We start from the raw sequence: 27915 nt of genomic DNA on the forward strand, positions 1-27915 counted from the left end.
TCAACAGACTGATTGCCTTTAATAAATCAATTAAATGTTACCAGATATAATAAAAAAATGAATTATTAATATGTTTTATTAAGATTTTACAATTTTGTTCCCAGTTACAAGCTGAAATTTATTTAATATATGCCCATAAATGTGAGTGTGGATAGTATGCTCAGTGTTTGGCTGGGAACCAGTTCAGGGTGTCCCCCACCTACTGCCCGAAGTCAACTGGGATAGACTCCAGCACAATCGGGACCCTCGTTAGGAGAAGCGGTTGGATGGATGGATGTTTGAACAAATTAGCACTGTATATCAGAGTTCAAGAGAGGAAAAAGAGAGAAAAAAAATCAAAATTAACAAAGAGGAGTAAGAAGAATTAAGTTGAAATCAGCTTCACACATTCCATTGCATAATTGGGTAACAAAATTTGAAATAATGTCATTTTTAGAAACATTTTGTATTAGAGGGCAATAAGAAAATGCAATTCAATTATTTCATATTAAACAAATGAGTTAAAACAACCGTGACAACATTAGTTATGGAGAAAAGTGAAACGAGTAAATCTTAAGTTGTTACAAATGTGTGTTTTAAGTTTCGGTTTTACTTATTTGCAATGACATGCTTTTGGAGATTCTTTTCTCAAACAGCTGAATCTAATTACTACTTAGTGCCAGACTTAGTGCCAGTGACGAATGTAATACATCAGGGGTGTCAAACTCTTTTTTTTTTCGCGGGCCGCATTGTAGTTATAGCTTCTTTCGGAGGGCCATTATAACTGTCAACCCAAATAAATGTATGAGCACCTCATATTATATACAGTAAAAGCTACAAAACAAACTGATAAATAACTCCTTTTCAAATCAGAGGAGTAAAAACTGGTCAAATATTTAAAAAAAAAGCTATTATTAAACGTGAAGACAATTTGCAATTCTAGTAATGACACGAATTTGATGCACAATTTTCTTCGCAGGCCACATAAAATGATGTGGCGGGCCATATCTGGCCTCCGGGCCTTGGGTTTGACACCTGTGTAATACATGAAACAGCTTGAGGAACTGTCAAACTATTGAATGGTAAAATTAAAAGAGACAAATGAAAAAAAAAAGTTGCTTGATGATTGAATGAAATCCAGATAAAATCTTGTGTGGACAAATGAATATTTTTCAAGAAGGGAAGCTGTGCTTATTTATAATAACTTGACATTGAACTCTGAACATGGAACAGCTAACAAATTCAATTAATATTACGACACATGCCAATTTGCTTCCCTCTTAGGTTCTAGGCGTGGTAATCTTGGTGTTTATGGTGTAAGATTACATTTTTGTGTGATTAACAAACAAAAACAGACAAATCACAACATACTTAAAGAACACCCACTGTATTGCACCATCTTAGTGGTTTAAAAAAAGTAAAAGGAAAAAAGAAAACAAAAGAGAAACAGTGTTTTGCACGGTTGAACTGAAGGGCGTAATGACACTGATCTGAACTCAAAGAAATATTATTCAGCACAGCTCAATTTTTAAAACTCAAGACATCACAAGATTTCATTTTCCCTCATGGCAAAGCTGCTGGGGAAGATGCCTATTCTCCCTGCACAATGTCCCTCCAACCACTCGTCGTTTACTATAAAGAAAAGAGAAAGAGGCACATACTGTAAAAACTAAAGATAATGCAGCCATACACTCAAGAGACAAAAATATTGCAGCGGGCTCTTTTTAAGAACCAAACAGGTAGTAACTGATCTTAAACACAATATTTGATCCAAACAAGATATTTTGTATAGGTTGGAGAAAAGCAATGGGAGGAAACTATGAATAGTTTGGTCAATGACCTTTCTGTACCAACGTTATGTTTTTTTTTTCTTTGTTCAGTTAGTTAATTAGTCTTAAGACCTGATTTGTTAGTTTTTTTATTTTTGGAAAATGCTTTATCTTAGTTTATTTTTATTAGTTTTAGCATTAGCTTTGGGTTGTTTCTTTAATATATGGAGTATTTCGTGAGTGCAAAATAAAATATAGTGTAATAAAGTCAATGAGAATTCTCAAACGACTGTTTGACCTTCCTTCTTCTGTACGGTCATTGGAAATAAATGCATTTAAAGACAAAAAAGTCCCAATGATCGTCTCACACACACATCGAGAATCATTTGGTGATCTAATCCCCCAATTCCAACCCTTGATGCTGAGTGCCAAGCAGGGAGGCAATGGGTCCCATTTTTATAGTCTTTGGTATGACCCGGCTGGGGTTTGGACCCATAACCTTCCAGTCTCAGGGCGGACACTCTACCACTAGGCCACTGAGCTGGTTTTAAAATGAATACCGAAAGCATGTATGATATTAATTGACAATGATGAAAACAGGACATTTTTGCTTTAACTATAGTTAGTTTTATAAATGTAAGCGGTACATAGTTTCAATTAGCTATTTTTCAAGAATTTTTGTGACTATTTTATTTCCATCCATCCATCCATCCATCCATCCATCTTCTTCCGCTTATCCGGGGTCGGGTCGCGGGGGCAGCAGCTTTAGAAGAGACTCCCAGACTTCCCTCTCCCCAGCCACTTCATCCAGCTCATCCCGGGGGATCCCAAGGCGTTCCCAAGCCAGCTGAGAGACATAGTCTCTCCAGCGCGTCCTGGGTCGTCCCCGGGGTCTCCTACCGGTGGGACATGCCCGGAACACCTCCCCAGGGAGGCGTCCAGGAGGCATCCTGATAAGATGCCCGAGCCACCTCATCTGGCTCCTCTCAACGTGGAGGAGTAGCGACTCTACTCCAAGTCTCTCCCGGATGACCGAGCTTCTCACCCTATCTCTAAGGGAGAGCCCGGACATCCTGCGGAGAAAACTCATTTCGGCCGCTTGTATCCGAGATCTCGTTCTTTCGGTCACGACCCATAGCTCGTGACCATAGGTGAGGGTAGGAGCGTAAATCGACCGGTAAATTGAGAGCTTTGCCTTTTGGCTCAGCTCTCTCTTCACCACAACGGACCGGTACAGGGTCCGCATTACTGCCGACGCTGCACCGATCCGCCTGTCGATCTCACGCTCCATCCTCCCCTCACTCGTGAACAAGACTCCAAGATACTTGAACTCCTCCACTTGGGGCAGGATCTCATCCCCGATCCGGAGAGGGCATTCCACCCTTTTCCGATCGAGGACCATGGACTCGGATTTGGAGGTGCTGACACTCATCCCGACCGCTTCACACTCGGCTGCGAACCGTTCCAGCGAGAGCTGGAGATCACGGCCTGAAGAAGCCAACAGCACCACGTCATCTGCAAAAAGCAGAGACGCGATGCTGAGGTCCCCAAACCGGACCCCCTCAACGCCTCGCCTCGGCTGCGCCTAGAAATTCTGTCCATAAAAATTATGAACAGAATCAGTGACAAAGGGCAGCCTTGGCGGAGTCCAACCCTCACTGGGAACGAATCCGACTTACTGCCAGAAATGCGGACCAGACTCTGGCATCGGTGATGCAGGGACCAAACCGCCCTTATCAGTTGGCTCGGCACCCCGTACTCCCGAAGCACCCTCCACAGAACCTCCCGAGGGACACGGTCGAATGCCTTCTCCAAGTCCACAAAACACATGTGGACTGGTTGGGCAAACTCCCATGCACCCTCGAGGATCCTGCCGAGGGTGTAGAGCTGGTCCACTGTTCCACGGCCAGGACGAAAGCCACACTGCTCCTAATGAATCCGAGGTTCGACCTCCCGACGGACCCTCCTCTCCAGCACCCGTAAATAGACCTTACCAGGGAGGCTGAGGAGTGTGATTCCCCTGTAATTGGAACACACCCTCCAGTCCCCCTTCTTAAAGAGGGGAACCACCACCCCAGTCTGCCAATCCAGAGGCACTGTCCCCGATGTCCACGCAACGTTGCAGAGGCGTGTCAGCCATGACAGCCCTACAACATCCAGAGCCTTTAAGAACTCCGGGCGGATCTCATCCACCCCCGGGGCCTTGCCACCGAGGAGTTTTTTAACTACCTCAGTGACTTCGACCCCAGAGATTGGAGAATCCGCCTCAGAGTCTCCAGGCCCTGCTTCCTCAATGGAAGGCGTGTAGGTGGAATTGAGGAGGTCTTCGAAGTATTCTCCCCACCGACTCACGACGTCCCGAGTCGAGGTCAGCAGCACGCCATCCCCACTGTAAACAGTGTTGACGTTGCACTGCTTCCCCCTCCTGAGACGCCGGATGGTGGACCAGAATTTCCTCGAAGCCGTCCGAAAGTCATTCTCCATGGCCTCACCGAACTCCTCCCACGCCCGGGTTTTTGCCTCAGCAACCGCCGAAGCCGCGTTCCGCTTGGCCATCCGGTACCTGTCAGCTGCCTCCGGTGTCCCGCAGGCCAAAACGGCCCGATAGGACTCCTTCTTCAGCTTGACGGCATCCCTTACCGCCGGTGTTCACCAGCGGGTTCGGGGGTTGCCGCCACGACAGGCACCAACGACCTTACGGCCACAGCTCCGGTCGGCTGCCTCAACAATGGAGGCGCGGAACATGGTCCACTCAAACTCAATGTCCCCCGCCTCCCCCGGGACGTGGGAAAAGCTCTGCCGGAGGTGGGAGTTGAAGCTCTTCCTGACAGGAGATTCTGCCAGACGTTCCCAGCAGACCCTCACAGAGCGTTTGGGTCTGCCAGGTCGGACCGGCATCTTCCCCCACCATCGGAGCCAACCCACCACCAGGTGGTGATCAGTTGACAGCTCCGCCCCTCTCTTCACCCGAGTGTCCAAAACATGCGGCCGCAAATCCGATGACACGACTACAAAGTCGATCATCGAACTGCGGCCTAGGGTGTCCTGGTGCCAAGTGCACACATGGACACCCTTATGTTTGAACATGGTGTTCATTATTGAAAATCCGTGTCGAGCATAGAAGTCCAACAATAGAAAAATGCTCGGGTTCAGATCAGGGGGGCCGTTCCCCCCAATCACGCCCTTCCAGATCTCATTGTCATTGCCCACGTGAGCATTGAAGTCACCCAGTAGAACTATGGAGTCCCCAGAAGGAGCGCTCTCCAGCACTTCCTCCAGGGACCCCAAGAATGGTGGGTACTCTGAGCTGCCGTTTGGTGCATAGACACAAACAACAGTCAGGACCCGTCCCCCCACCCGAAGGCGGAGGGAGGCTACCCTCTCGTTCACCGGGGTGAACCCCAATGTGCAGGCGCCCAGCCGGGGGGCAATAAGTATACCCACACCTGCTCGACGCCTCTCACCGTGGGCAACTCCAGAGTGGAAGAGAGTCCAGCCCCTCTCGAGAGGGCTTGTACCGGAACCCAAACTGTGCGTGGAGGCTAGTCCGACTATATCTAGTCGGAATCTTTCTGCCTCGCACACCAGCTCGGGCTCCTTTCCAGCCAGAGAGGTGACATTCCATGTCTGTTAACCGTCAACTAATATCCATCCGTTAGGACAAGTTAGTTAGGTCCAAACGTCCAGTGGTATTGTTTGCTTTTTTCTGAATGAACAGAAGTGCTCCAGAGATTTTTAGAAACACTCATAAGAAGAGTGGAAGTTCTGTAACTGAAAATAACTCCATGAGTTATTATTTTTTCAATTCCTGAAGATACAATGTCTTTGTGTGAGAATACTTTTTTCCATGAAACGTTGCAAGAATAAACTGCGGTATTGTACCTTCACAAAGGATGTCAATAGTATCCCCTTCGCTGAACTCCAAATCCTCTTGACCCTGAGCAGCATAATCATATAGTGCCACCATTTGGTAGAGGATGGTATGGTTGCGCAGAGAGTCTTCTGCCTGAATTAGAAGAGTGCACACGCTGTAAAGCTACACATTCCTGCTCAGTAGATATTCATCAGTACATTTAATTAGTTATCTGTGTATGTTTGCAAAGTTTGGAAGCTGACAATCACCTTCTGTTAGAAGGCATCACTGTTTTTTTCTTCATTGCATTTTTTTGCCACATTTACGGTCAATGCAAATACAAGAATATAAAGTATTGTCACTCCAAGAATGCAAGAATGGAATGACTTTTTTTTCGTGTAACTTTGTTTTGGGGTGTTCTTGCACCTTGAGAATTGCTGAAGTATTCTTGAGCACATGACAGGCTGCAGTTGGCAGATCATATGAGGATTTAATTCTATATGTCCTGGTCAGAACAAGCTTTGTCCTTACCGTCTTCAGAAGAAGAACATGGTTATCTCAGAACAGAACAGTAATGCAGCAAAAAAAAAAAAACTTTTGTGTGGTACTACTTTTTGTCTTGCATTATTGAGTGGAAAACAAAAACAAAGAAGTTTTCAGAACTTCAATGTAGTTTTATTCAAATCCTCACCTGACACCACAAAGTTGTTCTGCCAGACTCCGAGAACTCTTGTATGGTCCTTCCTGGCTCTAATTCCCATTCAAGAGGTACAAGTACCCGAGAGCCATGCTTCCTATGTCTAATGAGAAACAGAGCAGCATTTAAGGGAGTGGTATGTTCAGGAAAATACTGTAAAGATAAACCGTTTCTAGACTTCAGGTGTATTATTTTTCTAACTAATCTTGTAGGACTTTTTCCCAATAGACAAAACACATTTGAGTTTGAAACAAAAAAAAAGCTAATAACATACGTATATGACAATTTAAGGCAACAAACTGGACAGTTACCTGAGGCGCAGAGAAGATGCTGGCTGGTCCAATTGTTGAGCAATTTCTTCTTTGAGTTCATGGTATGATGCATTTGAAGGTACTGACAGTGCCATGGTGTATGTATAGTGAACTTTTACAACCACAGAGTCTGTTTCTACTTCTTGGACTGAGGTGACATCCTGTGAAAAAGAAATAATCACAAATAGAAAACATCATCCGATAACATATTCAGGTTTGGAGAGTAATGAGATAAACGTACCAGCGTTATAAGAGACAAAAAAAGTAACCATATTCCATTACAGTTAGAGGGGGAAAACACGGTAATCAGATTACAGGTACATTTATTAAAAATTGAGTCACTCCACACCAACTGGACCAGATTTTAGAAGTGTTCCCAATTTAAGTTATGGATTTTCCTGATTATTATCATATATAATATGTATTATATGAAAATAATTATGTTACAAACAATATATTATGTTGAATTGTCCGTCCATCTGCCTGCCCGCCCGTCCATCCATTATCTGTACTGCTTGTCCCCATGGGGGTCGCGGGCGTGTTGGAGCCTATCCCAGCAGTCATCGAACAGTAGGCGGGGGACACCCTGATCTGGTTGCCAGCCAATCGCAGGGCACTCAAATAGACGAACAACCACCTGCGCTCACACTCAATTTCGGGGTGGTCAATCAGCCTACCATGCATGTTTTTGAAATGTTGGAAGAAACTGGAAATAAGCGGAGTAAACCCATGCAGGTATGGGAAGACTATAGAAACTCCACACAGGAAGGCCGGAGCTGAATCGAATGCACACTGTGAGGCAGATGTGCAAACCAGTGCGCCACCGTGATGCCCTACATTGACATGTATCTTTTCTGAAGTAGTGTATACTTACGTTACAAACTACATTTTTTGACAGGTAACTAGTAACTGTACATTTTAAAAGTAACCCTCGCAACCCTACACACACTATGAATTATGTCACAAAAGCCCTCTATCATACCGTATTGATTTAACAAGTCCGCAGTTTAATTTCAGTACCTTAGTACCTTAGATACTAGAATTTAGAATGTCCCCGTTCCCCCGCTCTAACGAAAGATAACCATTTATCCAGGTTGGGCAATTGAGAACAGATTCTCACTGAATGCAACTTACTTTACTGCTGGCTGAACTGGCTGTGTACTTAGGAGGGTCTGGGGCTGGCAGTTCAGTATGGGTAGCAGTTGAGTAGGATGGAGGTGGTGTTTCTGAAGAAAACTGTCCTCCTGCAAAATGCAATGTAAAGGAACACTACAGTAATGGGCAGATGATATTCACATTCACAATAACACCAATTATTGAAAGACAAATTATAAAGTGGACGGTTAAGATAAACATTAATTACATTCACTTTACAAGACCATTATAGTGTCTGTGACATTTTAACACCGCACATTAAACATTTTAGGATAATACATGTGGTTTTGTACAGAATTACCAATTATGTATAGAGTATATTAAGGTGTCAGACAGTTGTGTGTACCACCACAGTATCATTAAATCGGCGGACCTCAAGGCTACTACCTGCTGTCATACATGTAACAACCTCCAATTATGTGTAATAGTGTAAGTAAAATTAAATGTTTCTAAACCAAACATGTTTTAAACATTGTACTCCTACGTGTTCGTTGTATATGAATGTAATGTTTTCCATAGTAATGAGATTTAACTGCTTTAAATGGAGATCGAGGGCATATAACAATAAGGATCTAAAATTAATGTCACGGTATAAGTCAATTCTCTTCACAGTTATGGGGCATTTAGAAAAGTAAAGATTAAAATGGAACTATTTCTGAATGGGCCATTTAAATGTGAAAGTTAAACATTTCCCATTATAGAGGTTCAGAAAGTATCATTATTATTCTCCTGTTCATTAAAATGTTGCATTTTCATGTAAACATGTCTGCGTTTTCTTTGATGGGGCTGGCATGGCTCAGGTGGTAGAGCGGCTTTCTCCCACCCCAAACGTTGGGGAGCCCATATTAAGATGGAATTGATTTTACCCCAACTAGTAGCTGCTGTTGGAGAGCATTTTTGTGGACGAGAGGGTGGCTTCAGACCAGGAGGGAGGGGAATCCCAGTAGCAAGTGTCTGAAAGGTTAATAAAGCAAAAAAAGTACAAGCTGTTTTTTTTTGTTTTGTTTTTTCTACAAAAAGAACAACAATGATGATGGGTATATTTGTCCAACTGGATCTATTTCCACTAATCAAGTTACCTGTGATCCATATATCTTTCAGTTTGTTTTGTTGCTCTTGGAGCTGTATATAGGTCAAAGCAAATACTTAAATTGTATCAGCACTCTTTCAATGGCTGATAAATTACCGAAATAAAAGATTGTTGTCGCAATGACAGCAACAAAATTTAAACCTCATTGCTTTTTATCCTCAAATATTTACTCATTTTGAAAGTGATGCCTACAACACAAGTTTTGGGCATATTAACTACTGTGCCCCCTTTCCTTTTAACAACATAATAATTGTTTGCTGAGTCCGTGGGTACATTTCATATGCATGTTGTATTTTTTATATTGCCCAAATTTTGAATTTGTAGAATGGACCATTGAGGGGCTGGCTGTTTGGGTGACTTGGATTACTGTATTGGCCCGAATATAAGATGACCCTGATTATAAGACGACCCCCTCTTTTTCAAGACTCGAGTTTGAAAAAATACTTTTTGAACACCAAATTTAATTTTCGTACAGAAAATAATTACAGTACATCTGAAACAGATGATTAAAACAATATATTCGAGAGAAAAAGCATGTTATTTTCCCTCATTCAAATCATGCAAAAACTGTCTATCACATCTTAATATCTGAAAATTTAAATACGTAAACTAAAGTGGACGACTGGGATAGGCTTCAGCACGCCCGCGACCCCCGTGGGGACTAAGCGGTTCAGAAAATGGATGGATTGGTGGATGGATGGATGGATGGATGGATGGATGGATGGATGGATGGATGGATGGATGGATGGATGGATGGATGGATGGATGGATGGATGGATGGATGGATGGATGGATGGATGGATGGATGGAACTAAAGTGCAATCATATTTGTAAACGAATGGCTTCTGGTTTTTGAAATGTAAATGAACCAATCTACTGTGATAAAACAAAAAAATTGCAATAACTGCATTAACCATCAAAGTAAAGTCTAACTGTAACTGTAGTCTTGAAACAAATCTGAATAAGGAAAAACATGCAATAAAATAATGCAAACTGGTTTAAACTTGAGAGTCGCTGAGACCTCTCGCTTTCTTCTTCGTGACAGGAGTTCGCTTTGGCCTGGAGAGTTAAGTTCAGCATTTGCTTTAAAGATATCTGGCGCCATCTCGTGTTGTGAAAGGGTATATTGTCTAGACCCTGAATGTAAGACGACCCCCACTTTTTCAGTCTTATTTCAATGCAAAAAACACTGTCTTTTATTCGGGCCAATACGGTAATTAAATTGGCTCAAACTCAATAAAAAATGTGTCTGCATAAGAAAATCAATCCTCTTCTTGTTAAGAGTATCAAAATTTACTTAAATGGCACAGATAAAAAAAATCAAAAAAATTCCTTGCAAATGTGTATTGATAAATGTTTATCTTAAATTGTTGGACTATTTTGTCATACAATTGTTCACAAAGTGGTGAACTCACACCATCCTTGCTTGTAAACATCTGAGCTTTCAAGGGATGCTATTTTTAGACTCGATCACTCAACTGTCTGTACACCTGCGTAATGTTCTAAAGTTTATTTATTCATTCACTCATTTATGTATTTATTTATTTCTAAATTATTTTTCAACATGCCCAATCTTTTAAGGACTCCATCACAGTTTTTCAGGAATGTGTTGGAGACATTCAATTCAGAATGAAAAATTATTTTCCAGTTTTAACAGTAAACATTTTGTCTTTGTAGTGTATCGAATATAAGGTTGAAATGATTTACAAATCATTTGTTTCACACATTGTCCCAACTTCACTGAATTTGGCGTTAGAATTACAGTGTCTTGTGTTCAAAGTATTCAGCCCCTTTGAACTTGTTGACTTTTTGCCACATTTCATCACAGTACACTATGTCATTTTGAATTAATATGGATTTTGACTTGGCATTTCCAACTATGATTAGTTTTGAAACGTTCCATTGTAGATTTTGTTCATTGATGAATTCCTAAATTTTCCCCGGGGATTAATAAAGTATCTATCTATCTAGCTATCTAGCTAGCTAGCTAGCTAGCTAGCATCTTATTGGGTGGTAAACCACCTGCATGGTTTCTTCCGAAAAGCCCCTCTATTTGGCTCCATCCATTTTCCCATCAGCTCCTATCTTCCCTGTCAATCCTGAAGAAAAGCAGCGCCAGACCATGATGCTACCGCCTCCAGGTTCGAGAGTGGTGTGGGTTTTATTAGGGTGATGACTTTGAGACCCAACATAACATTTTGCATTGAGCCCAAAAAGTAAAATTTTGGGCACATCTTCTTTTTCGTGTTTGTTGTGTCTCCCAGGTGGCTTGGCAAACTTCAATCTGGACATTTTTGGTGGTTTTTCAGGAATAGCTCTTGCCACTCTTCCATAATGGCCAGATTTGTGCAGTTGTGATACTAGTCCTATGGCCAGATTCCCCCACCTCAGCTGTGAAATAAATAAATAAAGGATAAATAAAACAAATAAAGGATTTCATAGTATCTATATATTTATAGCCTGAATTGTGGCAAATAGGCTCCCTGTCAGTTATGGGCCCTTCATCAGTCATCATTTTTCTATTATATAAACTAATTAATTACACTCTCAGTTTTGCCTGTGGTCATCTTGATATCTGCCGGCTTGAGCAGAGACATTGGCACAAGTCCTCTCTGAAAACAAAAGGCTTTAAATCAGCAACTGAAGGTCTTTAATCAAATCTTTAATTTGTATTTTATTGATTTTATTATATTTTCTTTTTCTCTTACCTGTCCATCATATATGACAGTTGCCATCCCGTCCTTGTCCTGATCTTCATATAAAAATACCTTAGAACCGCCTGGCACTGTCAAGTGGCCTGGGCCTCGAGCCATGTAAGGGACTGTCATACACATGTAGCGGCACTCCCTGTCAAGTAGTGACATTTAATTAAACAAATGGATATATGTCATGGCAATGTTAATGTTCACTGTTATATGAATTCCAAGTACTTCTAAGAAAGCTGTCAAATCAAAAGACAGAAGAACCATCCTTCCATCCATCCATTTTCTGTCCCCACAGGGGTTGCGGGAGTGCTGAAGCCTATCCCAGCCGTCATCGGGCTGTAGGCAGGGGACACCCTGAACCGGTTACCAGCCAATCGCAGGGCACACAGAGTCGAACAACCATCCACACTCGCACTCACACCTACAGGCAATTTGGAGTGCTCAATCAGCCTATCATGCATGTTTTTGGGAAGTGGGAGGAAACTTGAGTGCCCAGAGAAAACACACACAGGCACGGGGAGAACATGCAAACTCCACACATGGAGGGTTGGAGGTGGAATCAAACCCACAACCTCTGAATTGTGAGGCGGACGTGCTAACCAGTACCCCACCATGCCGCCCTAAGAAGAACCACCGCACTGTTATTTGGAGGAGACCTAATTGCTTCGTCAATGTTGCACCCATAGAGGAACACACACTTTTCGCAGTGAAAGGGTCCACCACATAGGTTTTTTTCACATTTTTTTTGCACAAGTGGGTTTCTCACACTGGCCCCCTGTGTCTGGGCTTTGGCTGTAAGTTCTCTTTAAAATATAATACTCACTTAGCACCATCTTCTTTGGGTTGATAATAACCAGGTTTCTGTTGAGAGGATGTGATAACAGACAGTAGTTAGAGTGGATGGTATTGAAAATACCAATGATGGTAAAATATAAAACTCCACTCTTACCTGTAACCTGAGAGGTTCAAATCCACCAAAATCATCGTTGGGAATCATGGATGAAATGACCTTTTGGTAACAAGAAAAATAAACATTTCTATGTCTTTTATATATTATGATAATTTTTCTTTTTTTTTTCTTTTTTATTCAATTCAGACACTTCCCACATTAAATATTTGGTTCTTTTGACAGAATCAATGCTTTTAATCTACCACATACTGTATGTATAGCGAATATGAACATCACACACAATAGTTCATGTTAACTCTAGGTGTCAGCAGTGACATGTTTTTTGTTTGAAAATAATTTTTCCAATAATAATGTCATTGGTGTCAGTGTTGTAGTCAAGACCATGCCAATGGAGACCAAGACATTACTGCGACTAAAGACTTTGTGTTGTCCCATTGCTATACATTGAGAAGCGCTTTGTTACATACGCAGCTGTTGTAAAATTTGCTGTGTAAATATTTTTTTTTGTGTATTGTATTGTAAAGAAAGTATCAAGAACGAGACAAGACAAAGACTTTTGCACCTTTGACCAAGACAAGACCAAGACTTTTGGAGGGCAAGACCAGGACAAGACCAAGACTTTTGGAGGTTGAGACTGAGACAGGACCAAGAGTACAGTCCCCCCAGTCTCCCAAAGTTGAAAAAAAAATAAGGAAAGAACAAAATGACCGGTATTTTTATTCTCATTACTCCATATATATCCATATATATTTGCTTATTTGGAATAAAGAAGTCAACTTTCACTTTGAATTTATTGCTTTTAAAGAGTCTTTAACAATACCCTTACCGAGTTTTTATTGTCTTTGAATAATTTTTTTAAGCAATATTTATTAAACAAATTTGATGAACTACATTAATTCAGTGTTATTGGCTGGACATAAAAGCATAAATGTTAGTCTCTTGCCACATATTCATGATTAGAAGTCAAACCCACACTGTAAAGAATTTCTCAGTTAAATGGCACTAAATTATACACAGCATAATGCCAGAATTTAACCATTCAGAGTTCCCACCCTTTTCTTGAAATTCTTTTTTAGGACTTTTCCAGGACTTCCTGGGTGTCATGCGGTCGCGTTTATTTTTCCGGGTTTCTGTCTCGTCGATGTCGTAATTTTACTTCCGGTTTTATTTTGTTGTTCCTTCCGATTCAGTTTGTGTTTCCTTCCTCGGTGTTGGTTGTCTTGTCTTCCCTGATCCCGATTGTGTGCACCTGCGTAATCGATACTAATTGTCATCACCTGTGTCCCCGCCCTTTTGTGTGTATTTAGTCTGTGTCTTCCCCTTGTCTTGTGCCAGTGTGTCTTGCCTCGTCCCGACCACCAGCGATCCCTTGATGCCTGAACTCTCTGTAAGAACCCTCCTTTTTGTCTCGCCACCGAGCGACGCTTTTGTTTGCGCCTTGGTCTCCATCGCCTTTTTGTCTCGCCCCAGTGCGACTCCTTTAGTTGGTACTTTTTGCTACGCGTTTTCCCTCGTAAGAGGCGTTTTGACTTGTACTTTTAGCCTTTTGACTCGCCTCAGTGCGACACCTTTTGTTTGTACTTTTAGCCACGTGTTTTCCCTCGCAAGAGGCGATTTGATTTGTACTTTCGCTCTGTGTGCTTGCTGGAATAAATCCAAGATAGAAACGACTCTGCATCCGAGTCCTTCGCCTTGTTCCCGGCCTGACAGTACACACTGGCCAGACATGGACTCGGCAGAGTCGGAGCACCTGTGCGCCGCAGTGCGCTCCCATGCCTCACTGCTCGCCCAGCACCAGAGGGAAGTGGGCGACTTGGGAGAAGAGATCCGAGGACTCGCTAAGAATCAAGAAGATTTCAGAGGAGCGGTCGCCACCCAAGTAGCAAAGCTGGGTCAGCAAATGCAGGAAGTGCTCTCGCTCTTAAACGCGGGACCAGCAGCGACCTCCAGTACACCCGTCGCTTCCCCCGTTACTCCCCTTGCAATAGCTCCCATGACTGGCGGTGCCAGACTGGCTCCTCCAGAGCGCTACTCCGGAGAACCCGGCCTTAGCCGGGCCTTTATTACAGAATGCGAGATGCATTTTGAGAGTTCCCCAGCAGATTTCCCCACCGAGCGCTCCAAGGTGGCCTACATGGTATCCTACCTGACGGGAAGGGCCCGCACGTGGGCCACCGCGGAATGGGCCAGGGATTCCATCTCCTGTCGCTCTCTCCCCGCTTTCATCCAGGCCCTGCGAACGGTGTTCGATCCAATCTCCGCTGACCGAGACAAGGCTCGCCAACTCTGTCAGATAGTCCAGGGACAAGACACCGTCGGAGACTACGCCATCCGGTTCCGCACGCTGGCCGCGGTGAGCGGGTGGAACGCGGCGGCACTATATGACATCTTCCTCCGGGGCCTGTCTGGACCCATACAGGATCAGCTAATCCCCTTAGACCTTCCCACCGACCTCGACGCCCTCATCGCTCTGGCTATCCGCACTGACAACCGGCTGCAAGAGTGGAGGAAGCACCGACGCAGCAACGCCCCCGCCTTCGTCCCAGTAGCCGGCCCTGACGTTCACCACTCCAGGCTGTACGGGGATCGGCAGCGCCAGGAGCCAGAACCGATGCAGTTGGGCAGAGCTAAGTTAACAGAGGAGGAGAAGTTACGGCGGCGCCGAGAGGGAAGATGCTACTACTGCGGCGAGCTCGGACACCTCCTTCTCTCCTGTCCAGTGAGGAGGACCCTGAAGGTAAGCGCCTTCTCTGCGGCTCTGTCCCCGGGGCGAGTGCTCCCCAAGGGCAGGATTACACAGTTGGGAAGAGAAATAGAACTCGAAGTATTAATAGACTCCGGAGCGGACGAAAGCTTGATAGACTGGGCATTTGCTCGCCGGTGGGGGGTAAAGACTGAGCTACTGAACACTCCCGTGAAAGCCAAGGCACTCAATGGACAGGCACTCTTTGAGATAACTCACATAACAGAACCAGTCTCGCTGTCAATTGGTCCCCACCAGGAGAACATACGGCTACATGTCGTGACCTCTCCAATGAACCCTCTCATTCTCGGGTATCCATGGCTTCAACGCCACAACCCCGCTATAGACTGGGGATCAGGGGAAATAACGGGATGGGGGTCCGACTGTCATGATTCCTGTATCAAGTCTAACCCGCGCCCGGTGCCTCCTGCTCCAGACGCGCCAACCCCAGACCTAACCGGGGTCCCTGCGTGTTACCACCAATGGGCCGAGGTATTCAGCAAGGCCAAGGCTACCTCTCTGCCTCCCCACCGTCCGTATGATTGCGCCATTGACCTCCTGCCGGGTTCAACCATACCCAAGGGGAGGCTTTATTCTCTTTCGGGACCTGAGAAGCAAACCTTGAATGAATATATAGACTCCTCCCTGCAAGCAGGACTGATTCGACCATCGTCGTCGCCTGCGGGGGCGGGGTTCTTTTTCGTGGGCAAGAAGGACGGCACCCTACGTCCCTGCATTGATTATAGTCCCCTCAATCAGATCACCATCAAGAACCGGTATCCGCTCCCACTGATGTCGACCGTGTTCGACCAATTACAGCAAGCCCGGGTGTTCACAAAGTTAGATCTGCGCAACGCCTACCATCTGGTGCGCATCCGGGAAGGGGACGAATGGAAGACAGGGTTCAACACCCATCGAGGACATTTTGAATACCTCGTCATGCCATTTGGCCTCACCAATGCTCCCGCTGTGTTTCAGGCCATGATAAACGATGTTTTGAGAGACTGTTTGGACCGGTTTGTGTACGTATATTTGGACGATATTTTGATTTATTCCCCAGATCTGAAGACCCATAGGGTTCACGTCGAGACGGTGTTGCAACGACTCCTTGAACACCAACTATACGTAAAGGCCGAGAAAAGTGAATTCCACAAGAGCACCGTTTCTTTTCTCGGCTTCATCGTAGCCCCGGGCAAGGTAGAGATGGACCCGGCGAAAGTAAGCGCGGTAAAGGAATGGCCTACCCCTGACTCACGCAGGAAGGTGCAGCAATTCCTGGGTTTTGCCAATTTTTATCGGCGGTTCATCAAGGGCTTCAGTGCCACAGCGGCTCCCTTGCACGCGCTCACGTCTCCTAAAGTCCCCTTCCGCTGGTCAGCAGAGGCGGAGGCGGCCTTCCAGGAGCTAAAGAACCGTTTCAGCACCGCTCCCATCCTCACGCTTCCTGATCCGACGCGGCAGTTTGTGGTGGAGGTGGACGCCTCCAATCAAGGAGTAGGTGCCATCCTTTCACAGAGGGCCAAGAGCGACAACAAGCTCCATCCGTGCGCGTTCCTGTCTCGACGGCTGACGCCCGCCGAACAGAATTATGATGTGGGGGATCGCGAACTGTTGGCAGTAAAGCTGGCATTGGAAGAATGGAGACATTGGTTAGAGGGAGCACAGCAGCCTTTTTTGGTCTGGACAGACCATAAAAATTTAGAATACATAAAGTCAGCTAAGAGACTGAATTCACGCCAAGCCCGCTGGTCACTTTTTTTCAATCGTTTTAACTTCACACTGTCCTACAGACCGGGAACCAAGAACACCAAGCCTGACGCCCTCTCCCGTGTTTTCAACTCGGATCCAGAAATTAAGAAGCCCGAAACCATCCTGCCTCCTCATTGCCTGGTTAGAGCAGTGACCTGGCCTATCGAAGGCCGGGTACAGCGGGCCAATGGTAACAAGCCACCCCCTAGTGGTTGCCCTGAGAACCGACTATTTGTCCCTGCTCAATTACGATCCCAAGTCATCCATTGGGCTCACACCTCCCGACTCTCCTGCCATCCGGGCATGCGCCGAACGCTGTTTGTAATCCAGCAGCGATTCTGGTGGCCCTCCATGAGGGCAGACGTCAATGAATACGTTGCAGCCTGTCCCGTCTGCGCCCGGAATAAGAACTCCCACGGCGCCCGTATGGGGTTGCTGCATCCCCTACCCATTCCTTCGCGCCCATGGGCGGAGATATCCATGGACTTCGTCACCGGGCTTCCGACCTCGCAGGGGCGAACCACCATACTCACAGTGGTGGACAGATTTTCAAAGATGGCTCACTTTATCGCCTTGCCCAAGCTCCCGTCCGCTAAACGAACGGCCACCGTGATGATGGACCACATATTCCGGGTTCATGGGTTCCCGAAAGACATTGTTTCCGATAGAGGGCCCCAATTCGTATCCAGGTTTTGGCGGGAGTTTTGCAGGCTCATAGGGGCAACCGTGAGTCTCACGTCAGGCTATCACCCGGAGGCAAACGGACAGACGGAACGTATTAACCAGCAGTTGGAGACAAGTCTACGCTGCCTGGTCTCCCAGAACCCCTCCTCGTGGAGCAAGAACCTCTCCTGGGTGGAGTATGCCCACAACTCCCTGCCCACCACGGCTACAGGTATGTCCCCCTTCAAGTGTGTGTATGGCTACCAGCCCCCTGTCTTCCCTGACAGTGAGCCGGAGGTGACGGTGTCTTCAGCCCACGCCTTGGTGCGCCGCTGTCGTCGCGTCTGGTCGGCGGCTCGGGCCACGCTGGTCCGACAGGGGGACCGGGTCAAGCGGATGGCTGACCGGAGGAGACGTCCGGCGCCCGTGTACCAGCGAGGTCAACGTGTCTGGCTATCCGCCAAGGATCTTCCCCACCGGGGGGACTCCAGGAAACTGGCGCCTCGCTTCGTGGGTCCGTTCCCCATCGCCAAGGTCGTGCACCCGGCCGCGGTGCGTCTCCGCTTGCCCAGGTCCCTTGCAGTCCACCCCACCTTTCACGTTGGGAAGGTCAAGCCGGTGGTGGACAGTCCGTTGGTGCCAGATCCTGCGCCCCCTCCGCCTCCGCGGACTGTGGGAGGTGGGACGGCCTACACCGTTAAAGAACTATTGGATGTGCGCAGAAGAGGCCGGGGCTGGCAGTACCTGGTGGACTGGGAGGGTTATGGGCCGGAGGAGCGGCAATGGGTGCCGCCTAGTTATATTTTGGACCCGGGACTTTTTGAGGACTTTTATGCGGCTCACCCTGGGGCTCCTGGGCCGTCTGGGATCCGGCCCTAGGGGGGGGGTTCTGTCATGCGGTCGCGTTTATTTTTCCGGGTTTCTGTCTCGTCGATGTCGTAATTTTACTTCCGGTTTTATTTTGTTGTTCCTTCCGATTCAGTTTGTGTTTCCTTCCTCGGTGTTGGTTGTCTTGTCTTCCCTGATCCCGATTGTGTGCACCTGCGTAATCGATACTAATTGTCATCACCTGTGTCCCCGCCCTTTTGTGTGTATTTAGTCTGTGTCTTCCCCTTGTCTTGTGCCAGTGTGTCTTGCCTCGTCCCGACCACCAGCGATCCCTTGATGCCTGAACTCTCTGTAAGAACCCTCCTTTTTGTCTCGCCACCGAGCGACGCTTTTGTTTGCGCCTTGGTCTCCATCGCCTTTTTGTCTCGCCCCAGTGCGACTCCTTTAGTTGGTACTTTTTGCTATGCGTTTTCCCTCGTAAGAGGCGTTTTGATTTGTACTTTTAGCCTTTTGACTCGCCTCAGTGCGACACCTTTTGTTTGTACTTTTTGCCACGTGTTTTCCCTCGCAAGAGGCGATTTGATTTGTACTTTCGCTCTGTGTGCTTGCTGGAATAAATCCAAGATAGAAACGACTCTGCATCCGAGTCCTTCGCCTTGTTCCCGGCCTGACACTGGGACTTTTTCTTCTGCTACAGTATCCGTCATCACAACATACATTAATAAATTCCAATTCCTGTTTAATATTTCTTTTCAAAGTTTCTTGTATTTGTCTTAAATTGCATACCTTCTTGTGGTTTTACCTTAAGATTATCACAAACGCATCCAGCAACATGCTGTACTGCCTGTGCAAACTAAAAAAAGTAAAAATGAAGAGTAACATGTGCCTCCGACACGATATTGATTGGGAAATGAAGCAATACTGTAAAATTTGCTAACCATCTGATGTTCTCATCTTTGTGTCAAGACTGTCTTGTATTCACTAAAACAGTGCACCTGCAATCCCATTAGTTCGTTTTAATTGAAGGCATTTATTAAGTTTTTTTTTTTTTTTTATCAATTATTATTTCCTGTCAAGCAGTGGAGATAGGAATGTGGTAACTGTCTCCACTTATTGTCAGAAAACACTCTTTTATGTTTGTGAATGGTAGTGGTTGTTCTTAACCAAGCATTAATTTTTAATCTGCATGTGGGGATGAATATTTAACATGATTTTACAATTATTATAAAAAACAGCAAAACAGTAAAGTAAAATGTGCCTACGACGCCCTGTTACTAGATATTGATTGGGAAATGAAGCAATACTGTGAAATTTGCTAACCATCTGATGTTCTCATCTTTGTGTCATGACTGTCTTGTATTCACTAAAACAGTGCACCTGCAATCACATTGGTTCATTTTAATGGAAGGCAATTATTAAGTTTTTTTTTTTTAATTTATCAATTATTATTTCCTGTCAAGCAGTGGAGATAGGAATGTGGCAACTGTCTCCACTTATTGTCAGAAAACACTCTTTTATATTTTTTAATGGTAGTTGTTGCTCTTAACCAAGCATTAATTGTTAATCTGCATGTAGGGATGAAGATTTAACATGATTTTACAATCATTATGAAAAACAGTAAAACAGTATTTTACAATTATTGTAAAAAGAACAGTCTGTTGTAAATGCACCCTACATTTTCTGAAATTGTGTACCTTTTCATTCTGCAGCAAAACTAAAGCAATTGATCTGTGTTGCAAACCTTTTGCAAGAGAGTGTATAAACCTGTAAAAAGGTATCAGTTAATCTGCAGTACTTTTGGTACTTTGATTGGAAATGGGCCATGAGGGGCAAATGAAATCTCTGCATACCTTTGATTTTCCTAAGAAGTCTCTCTGTTTGAGTTGTTCCACATCCTTTTTCCTGGGACGAAACACCACGCCCTCAGGTACATTGAGAGGTGCAAGGGTTTCCTTTCTCTGTATTGTAAACGCAAACATGCTTACTTACTCAAATGAATAACCTCTCTTTTTTAGTTAGCAAATAATGTGATAAAAAATACTAGTAAAGTATATTTCTTTTATTTACATAACTATACATTTTCTCTTAACTAAATGTGGTTGATTCTGTGTACTAAAAAAATGTATGCTCTGTGGTGAATACTCTAAGACTTAACTGGTTTGTTTATGGTTTTGTTTTAAACATAGAATAACTGGTTTTGAGGTGAAAACGAATAGGGGTTTCAAGAAAAATATTTAACAACTATGGAAAACTAGAATTGATATGCTGCCCTTTCACATGAAAACGATTGACACTCACCAGGACACTGTCCAAAGCCATTTCTAAATTCCCCCCTTGAGTTTGTGAGATGAGAATATCTCTGGCTTGATCCCACTGGTCCATTCGGCAGTACACAGCTGCTGCATTATGTAACACCTGGGAGACATTTCAAGATTAGATTGATGCCTTCTCATGCCAAGATTTTAGAAGCTGTAACACTAATTAATTGATTACAAAAGTGTTCATGCTTTGATTTTCTGTGGTTTGGGACATGAATGAAACAATTTAACCCTTTAATTAAAAGTTCTTGTCAACTTTATTTCATTTTTCCTCAACGCCTCTTCTTATTTGAGACGTGTGACTTTTGTAAGAAATCATACGACAGCTTTAGTGAACTGAATGCAAATTTAAGTGAGCATGGATTGAGATCTGAACTTGGAAAAAAAATGTACATATGTTGGGAAATTGTGTATGCAGACTAATGTCACACCTGCCAGCTGTAGAGTTTATAACGCAGCCCAAGTTGTCTATAGTCAATGACCATATTTCCTCTCAAGTGTGTCTGTGCCCAGACACAGTCAGACAGAGCCTCGTCCAACCTGCAGAAGAACCGAATAGAGTCATGAACCATTATAACACAAAGCCTCTCAATTATCAACTAATCAATCAAAACTTCATTCATAGAGCGCTCTTCATCCAGTAATTGTAACTTCAAGTGTTTTACAGAATAAAATTATGCAGTATGTACTGAGATATTTTTTTATTGCAAATCCTGCTAGACATGACAAGGAACTAACAAACAAATGCCTCAGACATCAAAGAACAGTAAGCCAGACGAGCCAGACCCCATTTTTCTCAGCAATATTGTTTTGATGGTGGGTAGAATTCATTGCTCAAGGGCACAACAAAAGTAGGCAGGGTGATGTGTGTCAATTAATTTAATTTATTAACACTTAAAATCTGGAAAGATGCTGAGACAAAGGTTGGTACACCCTTAGGACCAGACATGCTAAATTAAAATTATTTTCCCAGACTAATCGGGGAACCATAGGCCAAACACTATGACATTTTTGCCCCAGAGACAGAAAATAACGTGAAAACACCGCAGAGATGTCAACGTATTCAAGTTAGGCAAGCTTAAAATATTGGCAACGTAAGCATCAGCAGTCATTGTTCCTATTTGAAAGATGAGGAGGTCATCGAAGTATTCCTTCATTTACAGTGTAAGATGTAAAGTACACCCTGCTAAATATTCTCAGGGTAAGTATACCTGAACACTCAGTGGAGAGTAACAAAATGACAATTGCACATTGGCAATAAAATTAACTGACAAAACACCCACAAATACATTTAATAATTGAACAAAGTACATAAAATAATTATAGTCTTTGTCCTACCTGTCAAGCTGCATCATCACCGCTGCTCTCTGGAAGAATGCAACTGCGAGATGTTGATCCTTGACAATTGTGTGATCTAAAGCCTAAACAGACAAAACAGGACATGGGTGAATATTGTTGGTATTTTCTTTTTCAATGCCTACACATCTGTCTGTCCAACACAGCATATGGCATTTGTAAGATGAAGAAGCTTTGAATGCAAAAAGCTACATAGATACATCTTGTTTAAACACTGACACTTTTTGGAACTATTTGGAACAAATTTGTGTCCGAATGATCGGGAGATTACAAATGACTGATTTGCTTGTACTACTACATGCATTTCCCAGTTCACGAGTCAAGAGGTTGTTGAAGAAAACACATCCACAATGAAACTTAGGACATACTTTATACAGTCGTATGCAAAGTTATAGGCACCCCTAATCATTTTCAAGATTTTCCTTTATAAATCATTGATCAGCAATTTCAGTTAAATATATCATAAAGCAGACAAACAGATATTTGAGAAGTTAAATGAAGTTTACATACCGTATTGTTCGGACTATAAGTCGCGTTTTTTTTCATAGTTTGGGTGGGGGGGGGCGACTTGTTCACAAATTTTCAAAATTAAAAAAAGGAAGAAAAAAATGTGAAACCGTGATAAACGAACCGCGATGTAGCATGGGATTACTGTAATTTGAACTGCAATTGACGTCCGCGGCGCGGCGGTTGTTTACATAAAGGACAAAGATTCGATCACGGGATGACGAAGATGACGAAGGGCCCCACGTACTACCGGCATCCTTAGCGACTTTGTTTGTAAGTGACACGGAGGACAGAGAGTTTGAAGGATTTAATGATTTGGAGTGACACAGAAGGTTTGAAAAACTATTATGACTTTTACGCACGCCCGGTCCTACTCTACGGAGCTCTTTTTCACCTCTGTGGATGGAAGTCGGGGGCTGGCGCTCGGCCGGGTGGCTGTCCAGGGACGGTGGATGGGGCTCGGACATGGCTTTTACGCACGCCCGGTCCTATTCTACGGAGCTCTCTTCCACCTCCGTGGCTGGAAGTCGGGGGCCGGCGCTCGGCAGCTGATTTTGTCATTTGTTTTGTCAAATAAAGAGCCGTTCACCAAACCCACGTCTTTCTTGGTACGTCAGCGGAGCACGCACGGCGTTGTTGACAAAGGACAAGGAATTTGATGGATGGATTTAATGATTTGGAGTGACACAGATGGTTTGATAATATTGTTGTTTATATGATAGTTATTTGATATATACTTTAGATATTGTTATATGGGTCTGTGGAATATTTAGAACTGCAACTCACGACGAGTCCGACGTCAGCGGCGCGGCGCATACATGGCATTGTTTACATAGAGGACGATTGATGGATTTAATAAATTGGAGTGACACAGATGGTTTTATAAACGTGTTATTTATGTAATAGTTATTTGAATAACTCTGAACGTTACGCCAGGCCCGTTCTCAGCTCTTCGTTTGTGTTTATGTCACGTTAGCATACCTATCGTTTAGCCTGTTGTTGCTCGTTCATGACTGTTCTTGGTGTTGGATTTTGTTGAATAAATTTCCCCCAAAATGCAACTTATACTCCGGAGCGTCTTACATATGTTTTTTTTCACTTTATTGTGCATTTTATGGCTAATGCGACATATATTCCGGAGCGACTTTTAGTTAATGAAATGTATTATGGACCTCTCTATTCGACAAAAGTAATGGAAAAAATGCCCCTCCCAAAAGAGGTCTCTCATGATTATGGCATTCAACAAATATAATTTAATTATATGTAATTCATATAAATAATCGTAATCCCAAAAAACTTCTCACATGATTATGGCAACAAATATAAATAATTTTAGTAATTGTAGTTAACATAGAACAGGCAAAATTTAGTCTGGCTTCATGTCAGCCCATGAGATCTCTGGCTTCAACTTGGCTTCAACTTTAACTACACCTATACTGTATCTATGTATGGCTGCTCATCATGTTTTCTCTTATAAGACCTTTTATACCAAAGCATGTAATTCACCATAAGGGCAGCATCCAGTTGCCCCAGACAAATGTGTGCTGATGCAGCATTGAAGAGAGTACGATATGTTGGTTCAGTGATCTGGTCCAGCTTTTCCAGAGCTCCTTGCCAGTCCTTGTTGTCCATTGCATGCACAGATTCATTCCACAATTGCAGTAACTCTGTATAAAGCATTTTTGCTGTTAAGAACAAAAACAGCAATTGATTAACATTTTATCTTTAGCAAATGTAAACAACAATACATTGGATTGACAAGCAATGTTGTGTTTGTATAGCACGCAGTCATATGGAAAACTGTGGTATTATTTGCATTCTTCGCCGACAGAGATTCGTGCTTCGTCGTCAGGGCTTTTCGAGAGGGTTACCCCAGGCAGGATGTTCTTCGCCAGTGTTTTGCCAATGCCACTCTCCCATTCAAAGCGTCATTGGTGACTGTGTGACCGGGGACCCCGCACCCTGGCTTTAAATTTGCTTTTGTCCTAATCAGCTTCTTTTTTTCTTCCGATGAGTGCCTAGGATCTTTTGACTATCCATTTTTGTTTCATGAAAGTGAAAGTAAACAATTTGCAATTCTAGGATATGTTGGCACTAACCAGTGATTTTAATCATAAATGTAATTAAATTTGATGGTGCCGTTAACAAACGACGTGGCAAACCATGTTTTGAACGATGCATATTTTAAGGGGAAGTCAACCCCAAAACATTTTTTTATTACAATAAACACGAATCCACAGTTTATTTTTGCGCACAGATATTGAATGACTTTTTAGCTTAGACACCAAGTATGTTGCTCTCACGTCAAAAATCTCTCATGGCACTTACATTTGTTTTTATGACTTTGACTGATGTCATGTATTTAAAGGAAAGAATCCGGTCACTTTTCAAAATAAAATATTTCAAATGTGTTTTTCACCCCTTTTTAATTAAAAAAACTGATAAAGTTTCTTTTTTTCCCCGGCATGGTCCAAGGTTTCCTGCGGCCCGGTAGTGGGGAGTTGCTGCCTTAAGTCTAGTCTATGAAAATGACAAGATGGATGTAATCAAAGCCTCTTGTCAGTTTAGTCGTGATTATTTTTAAATAATCAGAAAGAAAAATATGGTTTTATATTTTTTTAATGTATTGTAATAGTATGAAATGATACACCACTAAAACCGTAATTAAATTTCAATTAATTTTTATTACCGCTCAAAATAATATAGTTAAATAAGTATTAAGTGTCTGTGTGTAAATGTCTCTTTGTATTCTCATGGTTTGCATTCTCGAGTCACCATGCGAATGAAGATAATTTGCTTAAGTAGTGCCTTCAAGTAAGGGCTACAATTTGCATGTGTGATGTCAAGGCAGTTATTATAGGAGACATACAATTCCTGCACATAAAAATGTGTTAACAAATTGTCTATACGATGCTTCCACGACAATCTTCTTTTCCTTTCGGCTTTTCCCCTCAGGGGTCGCCACAGTGAACCATCTGTTTCCACCTCACCATGCCAAGGATATTTGTTGGAAATGATATACTTTTTATCATTGGATTCTATGTAACTACTTTTGTGTGCAAGATTCTCCCCAGTATGTGACCATCTAGCCTCGTGAAAATGACTTGGGGGCATATGGCCGGCTAATGACTGGAGTCATTAGCCGCGCTATACAATAAGCCCCATAGTTAGCTAGACATGTTCAGATCATGAGATTGTCATGGGATGGCTGAAGCAGACAGAGGTCTTATTTAAGTTGAAGTCATGAGTACGGCACAGGGATGTATTCCCAGGGCCACTAAGACTACGTCTTTGTTAAGCTAATAGTCATGAGACGTCCATACTGCTCCGTTCATAAGAGTATCCCCTTTGTTCTGTGGTAATGAGATATAACTATGGAATGTACTTCCTGCCTGGGAACCTACCCGATCATGTACACTTGCCCAATTGTTTCTTTCTCAATAAAAGGCACGGCTAAACTCAGAGGAGCGCGGATCTCAGCCACACTTGCTGCGTGTGTCTGGGGTGCGCCCTTCTGCGCAGAAGAAAACGCTAAGCCAAAAAGACCTACCGCCTCTGAGATTGATTTCAGATAAATGTTGTCAACCCAACAATATTAAAAAAAAAAAATCATAAGCCTGTTTTCAATCTCTGTCTTGACTCAAAATCAAACCAAGGTCCATCAGGGCAAATACACCCTTAAATTCACAGACAATCTTGGTCATCCAAGTTATTTTGATACACTTTAAGACAGGGGTCACCAACATGGTGCCTGTGGGCATCAGGTCAACCCCAAGAACCACAAGTATCCCCCCCTGCCTGTTCTATTCAGTGATGCAACGCTGTGATTTCAAAGGGATGTTGTAGACAGATTTGTAGAAACAAAATGCTGCATATTATTCATCTGTTGTTAACCATGAATAATATGTTATTCATCCATCCATTTTCTATACTGCTTGTCCCCACGGGGGTCGCGGGCGTGCTAGAGCTAATCCCAGCAGTCATCGGGCAGTAGACGGGGTACACCCTGAACCGGTTGCCAGTCGATGGCAGGGCACACAGACGAACAACCATCCGCAATTGTACTTACACCTAGGGGCAATTTGGAGTGCTCAATTGGCCTACCAAGCATGTTCTTGGGATGTGGGAGGAAACCGGAGTGCCCGGAGAAAATCCACACGGGCACAGGGAGAATATGCAAACTCCACACGGGGAGGGTCGAAGGTGGAATCGAACCGGCACCCTAATTGTGAGGCAGACATGCTAACCAGTGCATCACCGAGCTGCCACTGTTGTTAACCAATGCTGGTAATTACAGCGAGAAATAAGTTTGTGTCTTCACATAAATGAGATTAATTAGTACAGTACCAACAATAAATATGGTCAAAGATAATGTGATCAAATTGATCATTTCAGAAATATGTATCAAGCTGGGATGCATTGGCATCAACCAGTATTCAGAGTAGCTCACTCCTTTGAAAAGATTGGTGACCTCTGCTGTGCAATATAAAAACTACGGAGTAAAGGAACGAAACTGTCCATAAATTAACAATTTGTGGAAACAATGGGCTTTAACAATTATATCTGCTTATAATGTCAGTATGTAAATAAACACAATAGAAAAGAATAAAGTTAATATAGATGAATGGAAAACACAATTGTGACTGTACTTGTTAGGGATTTATATGACAGCTCAGTCACCAAAGATGTATTCACTCCTTGTTTGCGTTTGATCATAACATACATTTAAAAGAAAATATATACATAACAGCATCAATAGCTGCTTTTTCAGGATTAAAAAGGATAGTCAGTGATTAATTGACATGTAGTTGACTGGACACAATCAAAGGTGGTTTAACATTTATTGCACAAATTAAATATTTTTTACCTTCTGGTGTGAAGAGCTGACTTTGAATTAAAATGTCTTGCTGCCTTGTGATTTTCTTCCGCGGAAACAGGGAAGTAAGAATTACTGAAATAGGTCTACACCTCTAAGTCTCCAGCCTGCTGCTACAAGGAAGTAATTTAACCACATTCCTTTAAGGCAGAAAAAGTTTGTTAGTTAGTTCACTGGACACATTCAAAGTAGGTTTAACATTCAAAGTTGGTTTAACATTTGTTGTACAAATTAAAGACTTTTTACCTTTTGGTGTGAAGCGCTGACTTTTGACTTAAAATTTCTTGCTGCCTTGTAATTTTCTTCCATGTAAACAGAGAAGTAAGAATTACTGAAATAGGTCTACACTTCTAAGTCTCCACCCTGCTGCTACAAGGAAGTAATTTACTCGCATTCCTTTAAGGGC

At 43.4% G+C, this 27915-nt stretch overlaps 1 protein-coding gene across 1 annotated transcript; it reads right to left on the reverse strand.

Annotated features, from left to right (window-relative positions):
• On the reverse strand, positions 1–27915 carry noxa1 (NADPH oxidase activator 1). The gene is made up of 17 exons (XM_049764275.1): positions 27756–27915; positions 27501–27649; positions 24140–24318; positions 22109–22191; positions 21202–21310; positions 20751–20867; positions 20303–20410; positions 12509–12568; positions 12383–12420; positions 11563–11701; positions 11398–11466; positions 8631–8718; positions 7744–7853; positions 6610–6770; positions 6293–6401; positions 5631–5754; positions 1–1611 (listed from the first exon to the last, which is right to left on the reverse strand). The coding sequence occupies exons 3-17, from the start codon at positions 24311–24313 to the stop codon at positions 1523–1525; spliced, it is 1578 nt and encodes a 525-aa protein (XP_049620232.1). The 5' UTR covers positions 24314–24318; positions 27501–27649; positions 27756–27915; the 3' UTR covers positions 1–1522.

This window comes from Syngnathus scovelli, chromosome 3 (genome assembly GCF_024217435.2).
Source record: "Syngnathus scovelli strain Florida chromosome 3, RoL_Ssco_1.2, whole genome shotgun sequence".
NCBI classification, from domain to species: Eukaryota; Metazoa; Chordata; class Actinopteri; order Syngnathiformes; family Syngnathidae; genus Syngnathus; species Syngnathus scovelli.

Bases quoted from the DNA above. Each gene is read 5' to 3' on its own strand.
- noxa1 (XM_049764275.1), bottom strand. From the start codon at position 24,313: ATGCTTTATACAGAGTTACTGCAATTGTGGAATGAATCTGTGCATGCA. The intron at 11,702-12,382 runs GTGAGTATTATA...ACTACTTGACAG, and splicing joins CCCAAAGAAGATGGTGCTAA to GGAGTGCCGCTACATGTGTA. The intron at 6,402-6,609 runs GTAACTGTCCAG...GTTTCTCATTAG, and splicing joins GCATCTTCTCTGCGCCTCAG to ACATAGGAAGCATGGCTCTC.